At 43.8% G+C, this 21401-nt stretch overlaps 1 protein-coding gene and 1 long non-coding RNA gene across 3 annotated transcripts in view; both read left to right on the top strand.

Annotated features, from left to right (window-relative positions):
- The window catches only part of LOC308579094, a 60195-nt gene extending 42382 nt beyond the window's left edge, over window positions 1-17813 (top strand). Inside the window, exon 2 of the long non-coding RNA XR_014004276.1 lies at window positions 17399-17813. This is a non-coding gene — a long non-coding RNA (uncharacterized lncRNA). The remainder of the gene's footprint in view (window positions 1-17398) is intronic.
- Window positions 35-15509, top strand: TRUB2 (TruB pseudouridine synthase family member 2). Of its 2 annotated transcripts, XM_081179830.1 has the most exons (8): window positions 93-257; window positions 1604-1735; window positions 3150-3224; window positions 4308-4369; window positions 6645-6726; window positions 7307-7379; window positions 13796-13932; window positions 14763-15509. In XM_081179830.1, exons 1-8 carry the CDS (start codon window positions 152-154, stop codon window positions 15089-15091), a joined length of 996 nt encoding a protein of 331 aa, XP_081035956.1. In that variant the 5' UTR covers window positions 93-151; the 3' UTR covers window positions 15092-15509. The 2 variants fall into 2 exon arrangements, with proteins under 2 accessions (XP_081035957.1, XP_081035956.1); XM_081179831.1 differs by lacking the exons at window positions 13796-13932; window positions 14763-15509 and adding an exon at window positions 9729-10449 and having other exon boundaries at window positions 35-257.
- Window positions 17814-21401: the final 3588 nt, after the last annotated feature.

Raw genomic sequence — 21401 nt, 5'->3', positions numbered from 1 at the left:
CTGCGCATTCCACTTTCCGGCCTTGGCGGCAGCGCTTGTTTCCGGGCCGGGCTGCTTTTCGTGACGGACACAAGATGGCGGCGCCCACCTTGGGGGACCACTGAGAGTGCTACGCCCGTAAGCAGCGCCGGTGGCTGCGGGAGACGCTACAATGCGGTTGGCGAGGGTTGGTTTGCATGGGGTCTTCGCCGTCTACAAGCCCCCCGGAGTGGCGTGGATGGCCGTGCGGAACTCCGTGGAGACCCACCTGCTGAGAGGTGAGCCTTGGAAGAGGTTCGGCCCCGTTTCCTTGCTTCATGCTGTCTCCCGAGTCCCGCTCCTTACCATGCAATACAGAGTGTTCCGTAATAAATGTGCTCTTAACCAGGGTTAAATAACCAGGATTATATAAATCGAATTTTTAAAATAATATGCTTTTGGAGGAAAAATATTTCTAAAGTTAGTTTTCTGTTTAAGTTACATAATAGTCCAGAGCCTATTCATCTGGAAATAAGAGTTTAAGTTTTTCATGTGTGCTAAAACTCAGTCTAAGTTGTTTTTTTTAATCGTCTAACCGTGTCAGTTAACAAGCGTGGATACATATAGTATAATGTTATTGTTTTAGTTAAATAAGTTGTTTAAATTGTTATTAAGGAAATGATTATTTTTCTCCTTCCAATAAAGTACAGCAGAAAAGTTGTCCAAATATAAACAAGAATTTCATTATTATCTGTCTATGTATTTCTAATAGTATAACCAAATCAGTAATTTTTGATATAACTGTAAAAACTACTCTGAAAATTTATTATTCCAAAAACTAAACCTTCCTCTGGTTGTCAGTCCCTTCTTCCTCCTCGGGGAAAAGCCCCCAAGAGCCGCGCACCCTTTAAAGACCACGCGGCTCTTGCGGGCTTTTGCTGGAGGTGGGGGAAGGGACAGAGGGCAGCCCCTCAGTCCCTTCTCCCACCTCCCAGAAAGCCCCCAAGAGCCACACTCCCTTTCACAAGCCGCGTGGAGCGTGTGTGCGGCGCTTGGGGGCTTCTCTCTCCTGGGGAAAAGCCCCCAAGCACCGCACACACGCTCCACGCAGCTCGTGAAAGGCAGTTAAATTTTTTTCCCCTTGCATTCCCCTTCTAAAAGGCGCGTCTTACGGTCAGTGCGTCTTATGGGGCGAAAAATACGGTAAATCAAGACTTACTGACTTATGATTTAAATCACGATTAAGATCAATTTGATTTAAATCACGATTAAAATCAATTTGATTAAAATCACGATTAAAATCAGTTTGATTTAAATCAGTTTGATTTAAATCACTATTAAAATCAATTTGATTTAAATCTAGCGAACCAGAGCAGCGCACAGAAACACTATTTACCTTCCTGCTGGAGTGGTACCTATTTATCTACTTGCACTTTCACGTGCTTTTGAACTGCTAGGTTGGCAGGAGCAGGGACCGAGCAATGGGAGCTCACCCCGTTGCGGGGATTCGAACTGCCAATCTTCTGATCGGCAAGTCCTAGGCTCTGTGGTTTAACCCACAGCACCACCCGTGTCCCCTATTAATTAGTTAGCTATACCTTAAAAAAATAAATAACCAGTTTTCTTCATTATTATTTTTCTTTAGACTTGAACTCATTCAAGCGACCAGCACCACAACGGCTTGTACGTTTCCTGCCTAGCATGGTGGAAGGGAAGGATGGGAAGGAATTGACTATGACAGTTACGCAGCTCCCAGCTATGGCTGACCACCCTCTAGGTGAGATTTGAGCAGGGATGTAGGGTGGACAAGCTGGCATCCTGGGCCTGATGATATCAGGACTAACTTATCCTTTTCAGGGATAGTGAACATAGTGGCCTCCGGATATTCCAACCCCAATCAGCATGGCTAATGGGTAGAGATTATGTGAATTGTAGTCCAGCATTTGGAGGGCATCACTTTGCCTATGCCTGATTTATATCTACCTAAGAGACTCTGCTTTTGAGTCTTGCCAATGTATGAATTGTGGCAGTGTTTCTTAAACTTTGGTCTCCTGCTGTTGTTGGACTACAATTCCCATCTTCACTGAGCACAAGTCCTGCTAGCTGGGGAAGATGGGATGTGTAGTCCAACAACAGCTAGGAAGTCCAAGTTTGGGAAACAATGGATTAAGGTAACAAGACACTCACTGATGGGGCATTCTCAGGTGTGACACCTCTCTTGCCAATCCTTTGATGTTGGGCAAAGGTGGGATGGGCAAAGAGCCTTCAGGAATCTCTTCAGTTCTTCTTATTCTTGGTTTGCTACATCTGATATCACTTTCTTATTGTGTTCTGCTATTTATTGTGTTTTCGGTTTGAGTTGTTGTTAGCTTTTGCATAGCGTTTTTGTTTGTTTGTTTTTAATTCCTAATCACCCCATAAATCAAGGGGTAGCCAACATAATGCTCTCCAGATGCTCTGCGCTGGAATTCCCAGTTGCTGGGAACTGCAGGAGGGGGGCGAATGCTCTTGTGCACAGGTCTTGCTTGTGGGCTTCCCAGAGTGGGCATCCTATTGGCCACTGTGAGAACAGGATGCTGGACAACATGGGCCACTGGCCTGATCCTGCAGGCTCTTCTTAGGCTCCATATACAGCCAATAGGGCCAGGTGATTTATTGATCTGTCGTCCAAAACCAGTTTAAAGTCCACATCATATAATTGTTTCAAAATATTTGACCTGGTGATATATTGCAAATCACATTGTTAGAAAAACTGCAAAGCCAGTGGATGCTTTTCTCATGATTCCTGCAACAGTGCAACCCATACTCAGCTCTCTCTTGCAGGGGGCAGCAAACCACAGAGCAGGCACAGAGGAAAGCTGCCTTTCAGGAGCTTTTTTCAGGCAACGCCATGAACTTCTTGCTTTAAGTGTAGGCACTAGGCAGACTGGTAGGGAGGTGGTTGAGGGAGATGTCAGTCTGAGTTGTCTCTAGGCTTTGTGCTAGGAGCCCCTTTTCCTCCTTCCTTTCTCCAATAGGGTTGTTTACTTCTGAGGATGATTCCAGAGTGGGATAAAATGTGGCTGCCCAATTCCATTCTCCTCTGGAGAGGAATTTGATGGTTGTCTGGAAACTCCTTCTGTTTACCCCCTGCTTGGTGAGATCAAGTTTTGTGCATGCCTTAAAAAATCGATCTTGATTTTCCTTTACAGTTTCTGGACCGATATTCAGACATCTGAAAATTGGAGTAGGCCACCATCTGGATCCAATGTCCTCTGGAGTGTTTGGTAAGTAAAAGATGCTTTAGCCAGTCATTGCTATTATATGGTGCTCCTAGGAGCATTATTACACTGTGGCTAAGGTACATGCGGCCAATAAACTGGATTGCATCCCAAAGCAGTTGCTAATCTGGGCCCAATTCAAAGTGCTGGTTTTGACCTATAAAATAGCTCAGGACCACAATACCTCAAGGACCACCTCTCTCCATATGAACCTACCCAGATCCTGCAATAATCCTCTGAGGCCCTTCTTTATGTGCCTCCTCCATGAGAGGTCCAGAGGGTGGCAACACGAGAATGGGCCTTTTCTGCGGTGCTTCCCCTCCTCTTTGTGGAATGCTCTCCCCAGGGAGGTTTGTCTGATACCTTCAAGGGAAAACATTCCTCTTTAACCAGGCCTTTGAACGGATTAACATATTATACCCCTTTTAAAATGTGTTTGTAGGGGGAATGTGTTTTTTTGTTCTTGTTTATACAGTGGTGCCCCGCAAGACGGAAAACTCGCTAGATGAAAGAGTTTTCCGTTTTGGAGGTGCTTCACAAAACGAATTTCCTATGGGCTTGCTTCGCAAGACGACAATGTCTTGCGAGTTCCTGCTCGTTTTTTCCCCTTCCCCCCCTTTTCTAAGCCGCTTATCAGCTGACCCGATCAGCAGATAAGCCGCTAAAAGCGCTAATCCGCTAATCCGTCAATGGGCTTGCTTCGCAAGACGAAAAAACCGCTAGACGAAGAGAATCACAGAATGGATTCTTTTTGTCTTGCGAGGCACCACTGTATCTTGTACTTTTATATTGTATTTTTATGTTGTGCATTGCCCTGAGATCCACAGGTGAAGGGTGGTATGCAAATTTAATTAATTATCATCATCTATAGTTCTGCAGGGGGGGTCCTAAATAATCCCCCCCCCTTCTCTCATTTTCCCCTACTATTGGAATCCAAAGCCATGTACAAATTCCTTCTTCCCAGTCAGACTTAAGGCTTGCCATGATCCAGACGTATCTATTTACCTGTCCCTGGATTTGCAGTCAGAAAAAGTGACCTTTTTAACTTTGCCTGCCTAACTCTCCCACCCCTTCCTTTTTATATTTCAGTGCTTGGGGTGGGTAATGGCAACAAGTTGATTCAAGCCTTGCATGATGCTAAACTCACCAGGGTAAGTATTTATTTTAATACAGTTATAAGTAGGGAATTATACATTATTATTAGGCATTAGAGCTGGAAGGTACATTGGGGTCCAGCCCCCTGCCTAGTGTGGGGTGTACAGTGTGCAGGATGTACCATGCATGATGCAGCTACAGAATCCCTTATGGATGCCTCCCTGGCCTCTGGTTAAAGGCCTTCTACAAAGGAGAGCCCACCACCTTCCACCACTTTCTTTTCCACAGCTGGACTGCTATTGCCATTGGGAAGTTTCTCCTGATGTTTAGCTGAAATCTGCTGCCCTTCCAATTCAACCAATCCATTCTGCTCCTGCCCTTTGGAGCAACAGAGAGCAAGTCTGCTTTCTGTTGCTCCAGAAAGCAGATCGTTGAAGACAGCAACTGAATCTTTCATTAAATGCTGCTTCTCCAGACTGAGCATCCCCAACTCCTTCACCTGTTCCTCTCGGTACTTAGTAGCCAGACTCTGCACCATCCTAAAGGTAAAGGGACCCCTGACCGTTAAGTCCAGTCACGGACGACTCTGGGGTTCCGGTGCTCATCTCGCTTTACTGGCCAAGGGAGCCAGCATTTGTCTGCATACAGCTTCCGGGTCATGTGGCCAGCATGACTAAGCCGCTTCTGGCTTAGAAACAGCGCACAGAAAAACTGTTTACCTTCCCGCCAGAGTGGTACCTATTTATCTACTTGCACTTTGACGTGCTTTCGAACTGCTAGGTTGGCAGGAGCAGGGACCAAAGAACGGGAGCTCACCCTGTCGCGGGGATTCGAACTGCCGACCTGATTGGCGAGCCCTAGGCTCTGTGGTTTAGGGCACAGTGCCACCCGCATCCCACCTGCACCATCCTACTCGTGTACAATAATTTGAAACCCGCAGGGCGCACTGCGGGGCCGGAGTCTACCTGCCTCCTCCCACTCAGCTGCCCTACAGGTGGGGAGAGGCAGTGGACGGACCGTTTGGGTAGCACCGAGCCTGCGCGTGCTAAAGCCACCATATCTCTCCCAGGAGAGATGCATGGCTCCGGCGCACTGCAGGCCCCGTGGTGAGTGCCACCCAGCATTTTGTCACACACACCCAGTGGTGACACCCGGGGCAGCCTGCATCTACCACACCTCCTTCCTCCACCCCTGGTCCAGACCAAGGCAAACAATAATACTGGGTTTGGACAACATGCTAAGTCAAACTATGTTTTAAAGTGAAACCACAGCAGGACTGAAGGAAGAGTAAAGTGGCCACAATCTCTTATCCAGGATGCCCACATATTTGTTGTGCATTTGCACTAAGCTCAGTCAGTCAGCCTGATTGAATTTTGGGGCTTACAATTAATTGTGTATTAGGATTGCAGTTTTAGTCTTGCAGCAACAGCTGTTTTGTTGCTTTGATGCAACAATACATTTTTATAAATTTACTTAAAATGTACTTAAAATGGAAGTACGTTTAGGACCCCTTTCTCTCTCTCTCGTGTGTGTTTCACATAAGTTAGGGGCAGGCAGACATCAGGATTGTGGAATCTACTTTGTGTACTAGAAACAACTGGAGCCAGGTCAAAATGGGGAGAGGCACACGTAGAATTTATGAGCAGGGTGCATCTGAGCATGTGTTCTGGAAACTGTTTTCAATTACAAGAACTTTACTCTTATACGTAAAGAAAGAAAGAAACTTCATTCACCAGCACCACCTGATTTCAGGGGCAGGGGGAGTGATTCCTTTTGTTGTTGCTGTAGTTAAACAACTGGGAGTCAGAAGTCCTTGCTGATTTACTGCATATAATTCTGAGATCAGCAGAAGAGCCTGGCTGCTGGATTCATCCACAGGGCCATCTAGCCCAGCATCCTGTTCTCACAGCAACCAGCCAGATGTCTTGGGGAAGCCCTAAAACAGCAGAGTAGCCCTCTCCTGCTGTTGTTAATCTGGTATTCTGGTGCTTTTGATCCTAGCTGTCAGGACTAGTAGTCCCCTTTTAAAGCCCTCCCAAGCTGGTAGCTATCACTAAGCACTCCACAGCTTAAGCCAACCTTTCTCAACCTTGGGTTCCCAGATGTTGTTGGACTACAACTCCCATCATCTCTGACCACCACAACTCCTGATGATGGGAGTTGTAGTCCAACACCTGAGGACCCAAAGTTGAGAAGGGCTGGCTTAAACATACGCTCACTGCTGTGTCCTTGTTTTGTAGTGAGCAGTAACTACAATTGGGGGCGGCCTGGTTTTCTTTTAAAGTGTTACCCCTGTAAACTTATCTCACCATGCATTTCTTCTTTTCAAAGACTTACACAGTTAGTGGCTTGTTTGGCAAAGCCACAGATGACTTCTCGGACACGGGCAAACTGATCGAGAAGGCAACATTTGGTAAGTTTATCCACAGGGATAGGTGTGGGGAACCTGTGGTGGTTCAGGCTTACCTTGGTACTGCTGTGGACAGGTTTCCTGCATTTTAGGGGGTTGGACTAGATGACCCTTGGGTGTCCTTTCCAACTCTACAATTCTATGATTCTCCCCTGTTTCTCTGAAGCACAGCACTTAGTCAGCCGGTCCTGAAAGCCCCGCTAGCTCAGCCTTCAGCAGGAGAGAGTTTGCTTTCTTTTCCACTGCCCAGAAACCAACTTGAGTTGGATTCCAGGTGCATGTTTTCCTCTTAGGAGGATACAAGGTGAGCCCGTCCCCCAGCAATGTTTTGAAATGGTGGAGTTTTAAAGCATCCTATAAGTATCTTGAGTTTGCTTTATTTTTTATTGTGTAGTGGCTCCTTCCTCATCCTGACCCCCAAAACCACTGGGGCTCCTTTTCATATTGTTTTCACCTGGGAATTTGCTTAGGAGGCAGCAACATGTTTATAGTCTGTGTTTGAAATATATGCATTTAGCTCCAGGCTGTTGGATCACCTTGTCCATCCCTCTCAGTACTGTTTCCCCCCTTTCTTTGTCTGCAGACCACATCACCAGGGAGCAGCTGGAGAGGATCCTTTCTGTTATCCAGGGGTCCCATCACAAGGCTTTACTGCAGTAAGTATCCCAAGCACGGGGGCTGTACCAGAGCACAGGGGCAGAGTGCCTGCTTTGCATGCAGAAGGTCCCAGGTTTGATCCCTGATTGCATCTGTTCAGATAGCAAGCCCCAGGAAAGACCTTTCCCCGAGAAACCCCTGCCAGTCAAAGCTGACAGTAGATTGGCAGAAAAAAGCTGCCACCTGTCAAAGCTGGCAGTGAGTGACTACATGGACAATACCCTGTTCTGGTGCAAAAAGGTAGCTTTTCGTGCTCCCAAATCTCAAGGTTTCAGGTGATGCTTTTGCTGTCACTTGGGGACCAGTGGGAGATGCTTGCTGCTTTAGCTGCAATGAGACATCTTTTACAAGATTTAAGGGAAAGGAAGGGTGTGGGGACTTTCACACCTTCTTTGTTTCTTATGCTGACCATTCCCCAAAGAGCACCCACTCTGCTCCCCATGTACAAGAAGAAGGTTATTGGTATTGGCAGGCCTGGGCAAACTGCTGAGCTTGGCTGATCTTCCTTTCCCTGTCATGGACCTTCAGATAGCTGTTGCTGGACTCACAACTCCCATCATCCCAGGCCACTGGCCTTGCCATCTGGCTGGGGATGACTTCCGGAGTTCAGTAGGCATGGCTGTGCCTTCCCTCTTTGCTCTTATATCCCAGAACATCCCAGCCTGCAACCCGCCTGCACCTCGCAAAACAACACACATACTGAAGGCACAATAAATGAAATACTATTATTATTAATTAGTAAAATGATTAGTCATTCTTTGTGATGGCAACTCAAAATTTTGTAAGCAAAAAACAAACGCATACATAACTGCATTAAAATCAACACACACAGTCCCACCATTCCACCCATCCAAAAGAGCAATAGCTAGTTAAAAGCCAGAGACCTGATTAGAAAGTATGGTTTTGCCTGACATCTAAAGATAAGAGGTTTGTTTCTCAGTGGCTCCTGACCAGGATGAACAGGCTGGGATGCAGTTTGGAGAGAACTCGGGTTCTCCTCCAGACCTCCTCCTTTCCACTCATGGCATCCCCAGGAGCCCCTTCTTTACTTTGTCCATAGAAGCAAAGTCTGCTCTGGTTTGAGGGATGCCCTGCCCATGCAACATACCCCTGGTGAAGCCCCTCTTATGTTAGCAGTGGGGGGGGGGGCGGCAGCAGCAGCTGTACTTCAAGGCAGCTGTAAAGCTGGCATTTATAATTCCATACATTGTTCCAGAGCACCCTAAGTCATGCTACTCTTGGATGCTCTGAAAGTGTAAATAATGGATTGCAGGCCCTTCCAGCTGTGGGGTGTGGGGAAGCTAGCACAGCAGGCAACTCAGTGCTGGTAGGCCCTGGCAGCTGCTGCTTTCAGACCTACACATAAATGAATGGTTCTTTTCGTTCTGTCCCTCCTTTTGTAAAAAATGAAAGTTGTAATTTTCAGGTTACTAAATAATCATGCTAAATAGTTTGTGTGGTAGAATGATGGACACGAGCTAATAGAGGGAGTGTGGTGCAACTCAGGAATGGTTTGAATGTTGCCTAGCTGGCCTTAGGTGGGCCCTTGTCTTTTTAGTTCCTTCCCAACTATTTGCAATGTGTGCATATTAACGCTGACCTGTCTTACAAGGGTGTTGTAAAGATTAGTGAGTTGTGATATGTAATGTGCTTTGAATGCTCCAATGCACCTAATTGACAGCTAAGTATTAATTGCTGTTCCTATAACTATTTCACTAGAATTCCCATTACTAAATAAATGACTTGGAGTTTTATCTCTCCCTCCTTCTAAGGTGCCATACATGATTCTGCACTCACATCCCAGTGAGATTCATGGCTGAGTGTGGTTTCCCCAGTCCAAATTTGCCATACTAGCTACTACACCTGCCTTCCTCAAGCTTGTGCCTTCCAAATGTTGCTGGATGGCAACTCCCATGTTCCCTGATGGTTAACTGTGCTACCTGGGAGTTGGGAGTTTGGCTTCCACCAGCCAGGGCTCTGTGAGCTTCCCCCAAAATAGAGGCTGCACTCATAGAGGAGGAGGAGGATGGAAGAGTTGATAGCCAGAAGTTAGTTTTATAGAGACAAAGGGGTTTTTCTGGGCTGAAGCAACAGCACCTTTCCTCCAAGACATTCATTGGGATGGGAGCTTTGCATGTGCTCTTTAGATTAATCATTCTGGAGTTTGAAGGTGAAAACTGTTTGCTGCAGGTGGGGCTTGCTCTTCTTCCAGGCCCTTCCATAACTAGGGAAGTCCAAAGGCCCTTACGCCGAAGGTGAGCAGGAGTGCTAGGGTGGGGTGGGAGGTCAGTCAGCCAGGAGCCCTGCTGTCCTCCTCACCCCACGTCTTGTTTCCTTCTCTCCCTCAGGCCGCCTCCGTCCCTTTCCTTCCTTCCGCTGCGTCATTACTGCCTGCCCAGAGAGCATGAGGAGCTGAAGAGCTCCCAGCCTCTAAGCTTCCGGAACAGCCGTGCCCACCCTCGGAAATGGAGTGTGGCGCAGTCCATGGGCAGCGACCATCAGAAGCCAGTGTGGCGGGTGGTGCTGATTTGTGTCTCAGGAATGGCATTTCTATTGTGGTGTGCGCTGCGCCCCAAGACTGACATTGACAGGCTTCTAGAGGATGCCATGGAGGAGGACTCCCCAGAGCAGGATTCCCAAACGCCCCCATCCGAACAGGGGAAGCCTTGATGCAGGGGTGGTGGGCAAGGACCTCTTGCCACTCTGGATTCCTGATTCCACCACCCCACCCCCCAGGCTGGGTCCCTGGAAACTGCTGGTTCTATGGTATGGGTGTGAATTAACGCAAAGAAGACCGCCACAGAGGACGTCAAAAGACATTTCCTGAACACGAACAGCATAGTTCTGTTCCCAGTAGAAAGCAACACAGAAAGTTCTTTTTCAAAGCAAGAGAAGCCATCTGGTGGAGCTCAAATGGTTAAAGAGGGACGCTATTCTGTGTTGCAGGCACACTCCCTTTTATGTGTGAAGAGAAGGAAATTTGTCTAAACATTGTGCAGCTGCTGGTTCTGTTGGCTCTTAATGCTTGGTTGTAGTTGGTTTAAAATAATAAAATAATAATTGCCTAGATCCAGGTTTGAGGCAAATACTCTCTTGGTGAGAGAGCCCCAGGGGAGGTTTTAAATCACAAAACATGCAACAAAGAAAAACATGGGAATATAGGCTGTTAGACCCCTCCGAGTTTCTTCCAAAGTTCTCCTTTACTTCTCCTTTAGCATGGAGCGAGCAGCCCAGAAGTCCTTTCTGGTCAGTCTCACATGATGGAAGGGGGTAAACAAAAGGCTTTGGTAACCCTTCCTCTTGAGGTGAGGGGGCGTGACCTAGTTAAACCTGGCAGAATTGCTTACTCCAAACTGTCATGACATGTTAGTGCGTCAACTGCAGTGTGTAGGTGCAAACGCTCCCCGTGCTCTTCCTGAGGCTGGAAAGGGGTTTACTGAGTAAAACCGAATTACTGTGTTGCAAAATGATGCATCTCTAAAAAGTTTATCACCAACATGAAAAGTTTGCAAAGCTCTGGCTTACTCTATGGTCTTAACCTCTTCATGCATTAACTACAGCAGGGTGGCCCAACTTTTCATACCAATGGGCCACAAGCGTACTTTGACACGAAACCTACAGGCTGCCTTGTCACATGGGGGTGGGTGGGCCAAAATTTGAAGGCCCCACCCCCATCCCTCATGCTGCCTTCCCAGAGCCAGCTGTGGGAAGGAGCTCTGAGGCTCAGGCAAAGTCCTAGAGTGCCTTCCCAAAGCTGGAAAACTGCTAACTAGGCTTTGGGAACTGTGAGGACTGCGGGGTGGGTTGGTGGGTGTGTCGAAATGTTGCTGAGGGCCGGGCCATGCGTTGGATAACCCTGAACTGCCACTAAGCATGCTGTATCATCCCTGACCATTTGACATGCCAGATGGAGCTGATGGGGGTTGGGAGTCCAGCAACATCTGGGGGACCACAGGTTCCCAACCCTGGACTACTCCTCTCATGGAGTATTGATACTTCTTCCCACCTACTCCCCACCTAATGATAAAATTGGAGAAAACATGAGCAGAAGTGAATGGCCTGTTAGCTATTTAAGGATGCCAATTCCATATGCATGACTTGTCTATCTGTTGTATACATCTGAATGCTTCAGAATAACTATGAAAATTCAGATAAGAAACCACACAAACTTTTAATAGCTACATAACACAATCAAGACTTGAATGAATGAATTGCACCAGCCAGGCTGTTTGGACCATCCATTAATGTTAAAATATGTAACAGAGGCTACTACTCAGTAAGGTAGTAACCCTTGATGTGGACTGCACCTCTTTAGACTGAAGGTGGGAGCTCACATGATTGTTCCTTGATATAAAAAAAAATCCCTGCACATAGAAAACTCGTCAGGGAGAAGGCTAGCCTTGCTTTGGAGACTCTCTTTTGCACACAGGAACACTCAGTCATGTGAGTCCCCCATCTACAGTCTGAAGTAGTATGGTCCAGATTAAGGGCTGCCACCTCAGAGAGGTGCTTCTGCAGTTGTTGGCTTGTTGCTTCCGCATCTGGCAGGATATCACTTCAGGAAAAGCTAATATTGATTAGCAAAGTGGTTACGCAGAAAGCTGGCAAATAAGTGTGGCCTCTCCCTTTGCTGCCACTGTTTTTATGTATTCAGGTTTAATTAAAATGGAGACTGTGGACATGGGTTAAAATGACAGCCTTTGTGCACAACCTGTACAATAACTTTGGGGTGTGTTGAATAATCACTTGTTGGTCTGTTTGGAAGATCAGCTTGGCAGATGATAGCCTTTCCAATGAAGGTCCTATAGGGGGTGTGGGGGTGGAGAGGATATGAATGTCAAACTAGTTGGAGACATCTGTAATGTGGATTTGGGAAGCAGTGGCTGCATCCATCTGGAAACCTTAAGAGCAAGTGTATCTGCTTCAACTTTCCACAAAAAAGTGTGTGGTGTACATAAGTCAGCCTTGTGTTTAAGCACTGGCCTAGTAGCCACAGGCAACCACGAATTACATGCAGATAAGTGAACTGGAAGAGGAGACACATCATGTTCCATCCCTCCTCCCTCTGTATCTAACAAAGAAACCAGGTGGGCTGTACTTAGAGTAGAAACACAGCAGCCTGCTCCAAGAAGGGCAGAACTCCCAATCCCTCCTAAGTAGCTATTTTGTGGGTTTATTTACTGTGTTGACTGTTTCTTAGCCAAAGTCATTCACTGAGGTTGTTAGCCTCTGCATGTACCCCACTGCCAATGTGAGCTCACATGATTGAAATGGTCCTTCATACAAAAAACTAAGAACATTGCACACAAAAAACTAGCCAGTATGGGTAGAAAAGATATTTCCCCTGACAAACTAGTTCTATCTGCAGGGTCTTTTGTTTATATGAAGGCGCATTCAGTCATGTGAACCCCCACCACCAGTGTCTTAAGGGCTTAGACACAGCCTAACCACCTAAGCAACCATGAGGCCTTAAAAGTTGAATGACTGGAGAGACCTGTCAGGAGTAAGCATGGACCAATGGTACTAAATAGTATGGGAAACAGCCCTACTAGAAAAATTAACCAATAAACTGAAACTGACACGGGGACAAACAGAAGAAGACACCTTCACCCCGGTAAGGCTCCCCTTTATCACGTACACAGCCCAACAAGACAATGACAAGAATCCACCAACAGCATATAAATCAATATGGCTAACCTGATCCAAAACACCCACTCACACACAAAAACAAAGATCACCACATCCAATCACAAACAAACAACCACACCCTAGGCCAACCGCAACCTCTCTCACCACCAAAGGAACACAAGTGAACAGCAGAGAACCGGCACGAGTAACGCTGACACCAAACCCTACACACATTATGCAAAATAGAAACATTGCCACCCGACCCCACCCATCTTCCCCCCACCCACCCCTTTTCTTCCTAATGTATCAACAAATGAAACTGATTTGTAAAAATGTTACATGGAAAAAATATGAGAGACATTACACATACTTCTGTAAAACAAGAAAATTTTATTTAAAAAAAGCTGAATGACTAAAACCACCATTTATGTCAGAATCTGGCAATTTCATCTCCATATTGTGATACAAAGGGTCACTGCACAAATTTTCCATTTTTACTGGCTGCTTAAGCATTTTTGGCAGCTTTCAGGTGTTTATGCATTGTGTGAAGTTGACAATCATAAATGCAATTTCCATGAGTCTTATGACATTCCCCAGCCCCTATAATTTGGGGAAATGGCTACTGAGTGTACCTGATTATAGGAGAGCCGTCCTTGGAGATAACTAGCTGTGTTCGGGTGGGCAAAATGTATTGCACAAACCAGTCAGACAGTAGCTGTGCAAATCCAACAGTAGGAGAGTTCAACCTCTCTTCCCTGATGTATTCTCTCCATTTGCCTCCTTCCAGATATGCTAATATTGACTTGAAAACCCAAGAGGCCTACGAGCTGGCAGTGAAAGGATTAATTCGTCCCATGGAGAAAAGCCCACCCTTAATCACAGCAGTGCGAAGCCTCCAGTTTGCACCACCAGAATTCCAGCTAGGTATGGCTAGGGATGTATTTCAAATCCCACGGCGGATTTCCAATTTTTTTTATTTTTTTATTAAATTGAGACATTTACAGATTTAGGGGTAGGAAGGACCAAGAAGCAAGTGCTAAGAGAGATGTTTGCCCAAGAGACCAGAAAGCAGCTGACAGTTCACAGCAGAGAATACTAACCTACATGGACAAATGGTACAGGAGCTTCTCACAGCAGCCCCCCACTCCTAAGGAGAATCCCATAATAGAGCCAGCTGTGTTGATCCATAGTCTTTGACTCTGTTCACACTCTTACCTGCTGAGTTCACTCATCTAGGCAGTTATTATCTGGGCACAGGGTTATTATGAAGATAAAATGGGACAGTCCTCAGATCGGGATTTTGGTATGCCCATTCTGTTCTGACCACTTAGCGCTAAAATAAATCTTTGTTGCATCCTCCTTGTCCTTTTGGCTCCCTTCCTTTGAGGAAGATTGTTACCTCCATCCAAGGGAAGAACTTTCAGGGCAATATTTTTGCAACATCACTGGGTGTAAGGCACCTTCCTAGGTTTTCAACGGCTGGGAGACCAGAATGGATTTTCATTGGGACTTCTAGTGACAACCAGTTGAATTCAATGCACTAAAGTTTTTAGCTTCGTCTGTTAAATACAAGTAAAACCAACATGCAAGTTAGATCATGCTCCAGTGTTTAAGATATCAGAAAATTTTCTAGTGCTAATTACCCTTATTTCTGTAGTATCCTTCCCCTAACTGGAATGTTTTCGAGTTCAAACTTTTTTGGGAAACCCCACCTCACTGCCTGCTTGTATTGACAATTATTTCTGTCCCCTTAGAAATCCACTGTTTGCATGAGACCCAGCAATACCTTCGGAAGATAGTTCACGAGATCGGTTTGGAGTTGAAGTCAGTTGCGGTCTGCACGCAAGTGAGGCGGGTACGAGACGGCATTTTCACTCTGGAGGATGCCCTCTTGAGAACACAGTGGAACTTACATAACATCCGAAATGCGATCCTGAAGTCCAAGCATAGAGTAGAAGCTGAGATACAAAGAAGCCTTGCTTATGAGGGAGAGGAAGAAACTACGGCCTCTCCAGTTGCAGGTGGCACGCAGCTGAGCGAGGGGGAAGATGCCTTGCCGCCAAGCTCAGTGATAAAATTGTGAATATCTTGTACTACATGGAAAATGGTTAAGTGCGGATGTGGAAAGCACCCTGGAATTTTTCTCCTTCACCACATTGCACCTGAAGCTTGCTGTCCTGTTTCAAGCTTTTCTAAAACTCATTACTCTCCAAACTCTCCTGCAATGAAACATTGGCAGTATCTGATCCTGTGGGAAAGTATCTGATCGTATGGAAAAATCAGAAGCTGTTTCTGAACCATATGAAAACACTGCTTTTTATCTTCTCTAGAAGCTTGAATGTTTCAGCCAAAGGATTTGTAGAGCTGGTTGATTTGCTGCATAAAACAACCTGGTTGTTACTTAAATGTATTTTAAAAAACCCCAAATCCACCTGTGAATTCCGACTGCAGTATGATGCTTTGATTTATTCATGTTGCCATGATTAAAATTCTGAAACTCATTTATGAGTTTATTGTTAAATTCAAGCCTGAAAATGTGTGAGGGGGTGGGTGGGTGGCAGTAGCTTCTGGTATCACTCCAAATGAATTAAGGAAATTTTACTATAACTTGGCATGACTATTACTTGACAAAATCTTGGTTTGCAGTCATCCTGCAAATCAGAATTAGAAACTAGCTTGAAGTAGGATTGTAAACCATTATCTATGCTAACTATGGTTTGCTGTGTTGCCTGAATTGGCGAAGTTACTGCTGTCACAGAGGACATGGGCTCTGCGATAAATTGACATTTCGTTGAATACCAGTATTGAAATAACATTGTGATAAATTTTTCAATAAGGCACTATACCTGTGAACAAATGGTGGAGACATGACAGCTTCCCAGTGGGTAGCTAAGCCCTCACACAAACCAGCAACACAGGTATCTTTCCACTTAAGGCTTGGTTAATTATGCAGAGCTTGCTAACATGAGGAACCCCCCATGGCTAGACAATAAAAGTTGCAGTGGCAAAATAAAAAAAAGAACGTAAACAAAGAACTGGAAAGCATTCTTTCTTCCCTCACACTCACTAGTGAAAAAAGAAGCCAGCGATTTTTTGTTTTTATTTTCTGGTGGTGGTTATGTTGTTGATTCCCCTAAATAGCTTTCCTCCATATTGAAAAGGGTTTTACAAATTTATTTAAAGGAGGCTATCTTTTTGCCTGCCCTCCCTTCAGCAAAGCTTCTAGGGTACTTTAAAAAAAAAAAAGAGAGCACCAAGATAAAATAAATAGCTAATTTATAATAAATGGTGGCATGCAATAAGATTATATTCAGAACCCTGGCAGAGCCATATTTGTTACCCCAAAGATAAGACTGGCACCATGGGGGCTTTTCTGGGCAGGGAAATATTTGGTTTTGAACATGCAGAAGCTTAGATTTTTCTGTAGGGGGGGGAAAGAATTGGGAATGGTTGACTTCTAGCTAAAATAATAACCTACGAATGTGAGGTGGGCATTTATGGACTAGGCTGTGTGGTGAAGTGTTTATGTTACCAGTTTATGGGTCTTACTAATTACAATTCTAATTGCATCAATGGGACTATCGCCAAACTCCTGATAAGCAAATAAAGCTTCAGTTGCTGCCAACCACAGCTGCTTACTGAGCCTAAAGTAGCCAAGAAAAACATAGCTTCTGCCTTTACTACAAAGGGAACTGCCCCCATATCTTAAAGAGGGCCTGTTGTGATACTGTATCTTGGACTAAATGATCTATGTTGACAACACTGAAATCAGACAAATTAGTTCTTACAGAGGAAGAGTGTGTGTGGGAGCAGCTTTCAGGCAGCAGTGGACTTTTCAGCTGTGTATGTCTTGGGTGGGGGGGCGGCTGAACAAGTAAAAGAACATGTGTTTGATTGGTTGCATTACTTTCAGGTAAATGAAATGTTTAAAAAGGATTTTAGAGAGAGTGGATATGCAGAAAAGGAATCGAAATTTCAAATAGAGATAATAAATAATGATTATAAGATATTGTCAAAAATGTATAAAATGTTGTTGGAATGGCATACGATGGATGAGGAAGTAAAGTTGGTTATGATACACTGGGCCAGAGATTTTGGATCTAATATACAATTGGATGATTGGGAAAAAGTATGGAATGAAAATATAAAATTTACAGCATGTACTGCGTTAAAGGAGAATGTTATGAAAATGGTATATAGATGATATATCACACCAGTTAAGTTAGCAAAAATGTTTAAAACATGTAATAAGTGTTGGAAATGTAAAGAAAAAGAAGGAATGTAAGAAGGTGAAGGGTTTCTGGGAGATGATATATGATGAGTTGAAAAAGATGTTGAAATATACATTTGTAAAGAAACCAGAAGCCTTTCTGTTAGGAATAACAGGAAGTGAAATAAATAGAAGGGACTACAAACTTTTCCAATACGCAGTAACAGCAGCGAGAATATTAATGGCCCAGAAATGGAAACAGGAGGAACTACCGACCCTTGAAGAGTGGAGAATGAAACTTATGGACTATGCAGAGTTGGACAAACTGACTGGGAAGATTAGATATCAACGGGATCACAAGTTCATCGAGGACTGGGGAAAATTTACAGAATATCTGAAAAGTATATGTGATGAACAAACAACACTAGTGGGATTTAAATAAGTTTTGTGAAAGTTAGAGGAGTATTGTTAAAAAGGAATTGGATAGTAAGGGTATACTAAAAGGCAATATTAAATTTAAAGAATGCGTAAAGTATGTAAAAATATGGATGATTTACAGAGAAGCTGATGGAAGTCTAAAAAGTTGAAATTTGTGGGGGAAAATTGATATGGTGAATTTGTATAATGGAAAATTTAATAAAAATTATTATTAAAAAAAGATAAAAAGGGAGAGATTGGTGGGATGGAAGCTTTGGGGGCAGGCCTTCAGGGGGTGGGGTGGAGGATATATGCAGTTTTAGAAGCACAGCGCTCTAATTTATTGTGTATTCTATTTGACCCGCTGCCCTACATTTTATTTCTAAAAGAAGATTCTCAGGCTAGTGGAGTCACCGTGTGATTGCCACCCTCAGGATTTGGGAATGCCCACAAGCTTAGATCACTTTGGTTTCCATGTTATTGGAAGTCTAGGACCAGATTGATTGAAGCCAGAAATGTGCCCTATTCTCGGAGAAGTAGAAGGCTGGAAAGCTGGCTTTACACTGTGTAAACTGTAAGGGGTTGGCTGGAGGTGTGAGGCATACTAGTTTGAGATTCCAGGATTTTAACAATTAATTGGATATCCCCAGTTTCCCTTTGTTTCTGAGGATAGCTATACTGCTGTGAGATGCACCTTGTACATTGCCTTCATAGACCTGATGAAGGCCTTTGACCTTGTCAGCCAAAAAGGGCTCTTCACACTCTTCAAAAAGATATGATGCCCACCTAAGCTCCACTAGATGATTGTGCTAAGATGAAGATTATTTGGAATGTGTTTGCCATTATTCGTTTGCTCTTATTATTGTATATGTAATTAATTATTTGTTTTCTTTTTGTTATTGATGTTATGTTTTGACTCATATTGTATCTTGATGATGATAATTTCAAAATAACAATGATAAACAAAAATGAAACAAAAAACCCAATGCTTCAAAAAAGCATATTAAAATTAAATAACACAAATTACTCCAATGTGTTACTGTACACAATGATTGGGACAAAAAAGGAGCCAACCTGTAAAACCCATTTGGTTTACTTGTGATATGCTTTGTCCAAGGTGTGGTATTTGTTTTTTAGGGTACTTTTTGTGAGCAGAAGGAAAACTGTAGATGATATGTGGCTCAAATTTGGGGACAACGTTTACTGTTGTGCAGGTGGCAATATCCTATATTGTGAGGACTATATTGTGAAAACCCTGCAAGAAAACGTGTATTAGGGCGGTCTGGATTTTAACACTATGATTTTCTATTCATTTTTTTAAAAAATGTATACCCTGTCTTATTTACCAACAAAACCCAAAATGGCTAACAAAATTAAACAACGATATAAGGCAAACAACATTCTAAACTCAAACCAAATGCAGAAGTTAACATTAAAATAAACACAGCCTTCCCCATAAAGTTCAGGTGATAAAAGGACAAAGGAAGACAAACTCATTTGTTGCTCTTTGGTATCCATTTATTGAATATATCAACATACAGGAACATGGTAGATCAGTACCAATTATACACAGGTCTAGGATTTTTTAAAGTTTGGAGAGGGTGCCTTTCAGGGAAACCCAGGAATATGTACACATACAACAACTTACTGTTCTTTCGCAAGTTTGATGTGGCTGTGACTTAGCCTATTTTTCTATCTATTTTGGAATACCAGTGTGTCTGTACCACTATTTGTGTTGCTGTAAACAAAAATTGCCCTTTCCCCCTTATGGGGTATCCAAGAGCCCATATAGAGTCCTTACATAGGTTCCCTATTGGTAGGAGAGAATAACAGAGGCCAACCAGAGAATATTGAGAAGCAAAGCAGTTAGGAAGCCTGATCTTTATTGATCCGTTGCAACAGGGTCCTCACTCACCACACGCAGGAGGGAGGAGGAACCCAGAACAATGGCATGCAAGGCCTTATAAAGACTTGAAATTGCCACCCTGTAGATCAAGACCACCCCCAGAAACATCATACATACAGAAGGGGTGTAACCTAAGACTACCCCTCAGATACATCATACCTACATCACAGAAAATGCAGTCTTAAAACAGAAATTTTAATATTGCTTTTCTCCTGTCTGGCAGGTTACTTGATTGGATTGCCTGGGTAGCATGGCCAGTCTTTTGTAGTGATAAATACTTAGTTCCTGGGCCAGGTCACAGGCTCACACCCTATTCATATCTTAAATGTGCCCTTAAGACAGGATTCGTCAAAGTTCAAGTAGATAAATAGGTACCGCTCTGGCGGGAAGGTAAACAGCGTTTCTGTGCGCTGCTCTGGTTCGCCAGAAGTGGCTTAGTCATGCTGGTCACATGACCCGGAAGCTGTACACCGGCTCCCTCGGCCAATAAAGCGAGATGAGCGCTGCAGCCCCAGAGTCGGTCACGACTGGACCTAATGGTCAGGGGTCCTTTACCTTTTAAGACAGGATTTGTGAGGAAAGAGACAATGGGGAGGTTTCCCACTTTGACCTTGTAGAGAAAACATTTGCTCAGTTTAGGATTCAAAATGGTTCCAGGTCGGTCTTCCTGTGCTGATCTATGTAAGTGCTTGGTTGGTACGCTTATGAACATTACCATATATCTAAGACCTCAAAATTCCTATCACAGTGTATAGAAATGTAAGCAAGTAATGAGTTCAATCTGGATTGATTAAGAGCTAAAAGATAAGATAAGGGATGTATTAACGGATTGGTTACAGTTTCACCAATTAAACTATATTTTTTAAATACAGTGGTACATCGGGTTACATACGCTTCAGGTTACAGACTCCGCTAACCCAGAAATATTACCTCGGGTTAAGAACTTTGCTTCAGGATGAGAACAGAAATCATGCTCTGGCAGCGCGGCAGAAGCAGGAGGCCCCATTAGCTAAAGTGGTGCTTCAGGTTAAAAACAAGTTTCCGGTTGCAGTCATGAAATATCAAAATTTCAAAAAGATCTGCTAGAAAATAATGTTAAATTACTGTCCAAAATGTATAGCTTACTTTTAGAGTGGCATACAAAAGATGAACAGGTCAAGTCAGTAATGATACACTGGGCAAAGGATCTGGGACATAATATTCAGATAGTAGATTGGGAAAGGTTATGGAAAACAGATTTGAAATTTACGGCATGTTATGCTTTGAAAGAAAACTCTATGAAATTGATGTACCGGTGCTATTTAACCCCTACCAAGTTGGCAAAAATGTATAGGACAACTACAAATACTTGTTGGAAATGTAAAGAAAAATAAGGTACTTTTTATCATATGTGGTGGACTTGTAAGGTAATAAAAGCTTTCTGGAAGATGATATACAATGAAAATGTTTAAAATAGCTTTTGTTAAGAAACCAGAATGATTTCTATTAGGAATTACAGATACTAATATTCCAAAGGAAAAGAAGAGACTCTTTATGTATGGAACAACAGCTGCCCAGATGTTAATAGCTGGATGGAAAGAAGACAAGGTCCCTACCAGAGAGGAGTGGCAAACCAAGCTGATGGACTATTCCGAGATGGCAAAACTGAATGGAAAACTCAGAAACCAAGAGGACAAAAACTTTATGAAAGAATGGGGGGTGGGAATATAAGTTATTTAGGAGGCCACTGTAAGCAGATGGAAACATTAGCAGGATTTTAATCTCACTTGTAGTTTAAAAATTACCATGGATAACATGGTTTGATATAAAAATTGAAGTATGAAAGAATATACAGTATTAAATGTTCAAAATGGGACCCCA

The sequence above is a fragment of the Podarcis bocagei genome (genome assembly GCF_964188305.1).
Source record: "Podarcis bocagei genome assembly, chromosome: Z".
Lineage (NCBI taxonomy): Eukaryota > Metazoa > Chordata > Lepidosauria > Squamata > Lacertidae > Podarcis > Podarcis bocagei.
The sequence above is the reverse complement of the archived record's forward strand: the minus strand, read 5'-3'. Positions and strand labels throughout refer to the sequence as shown.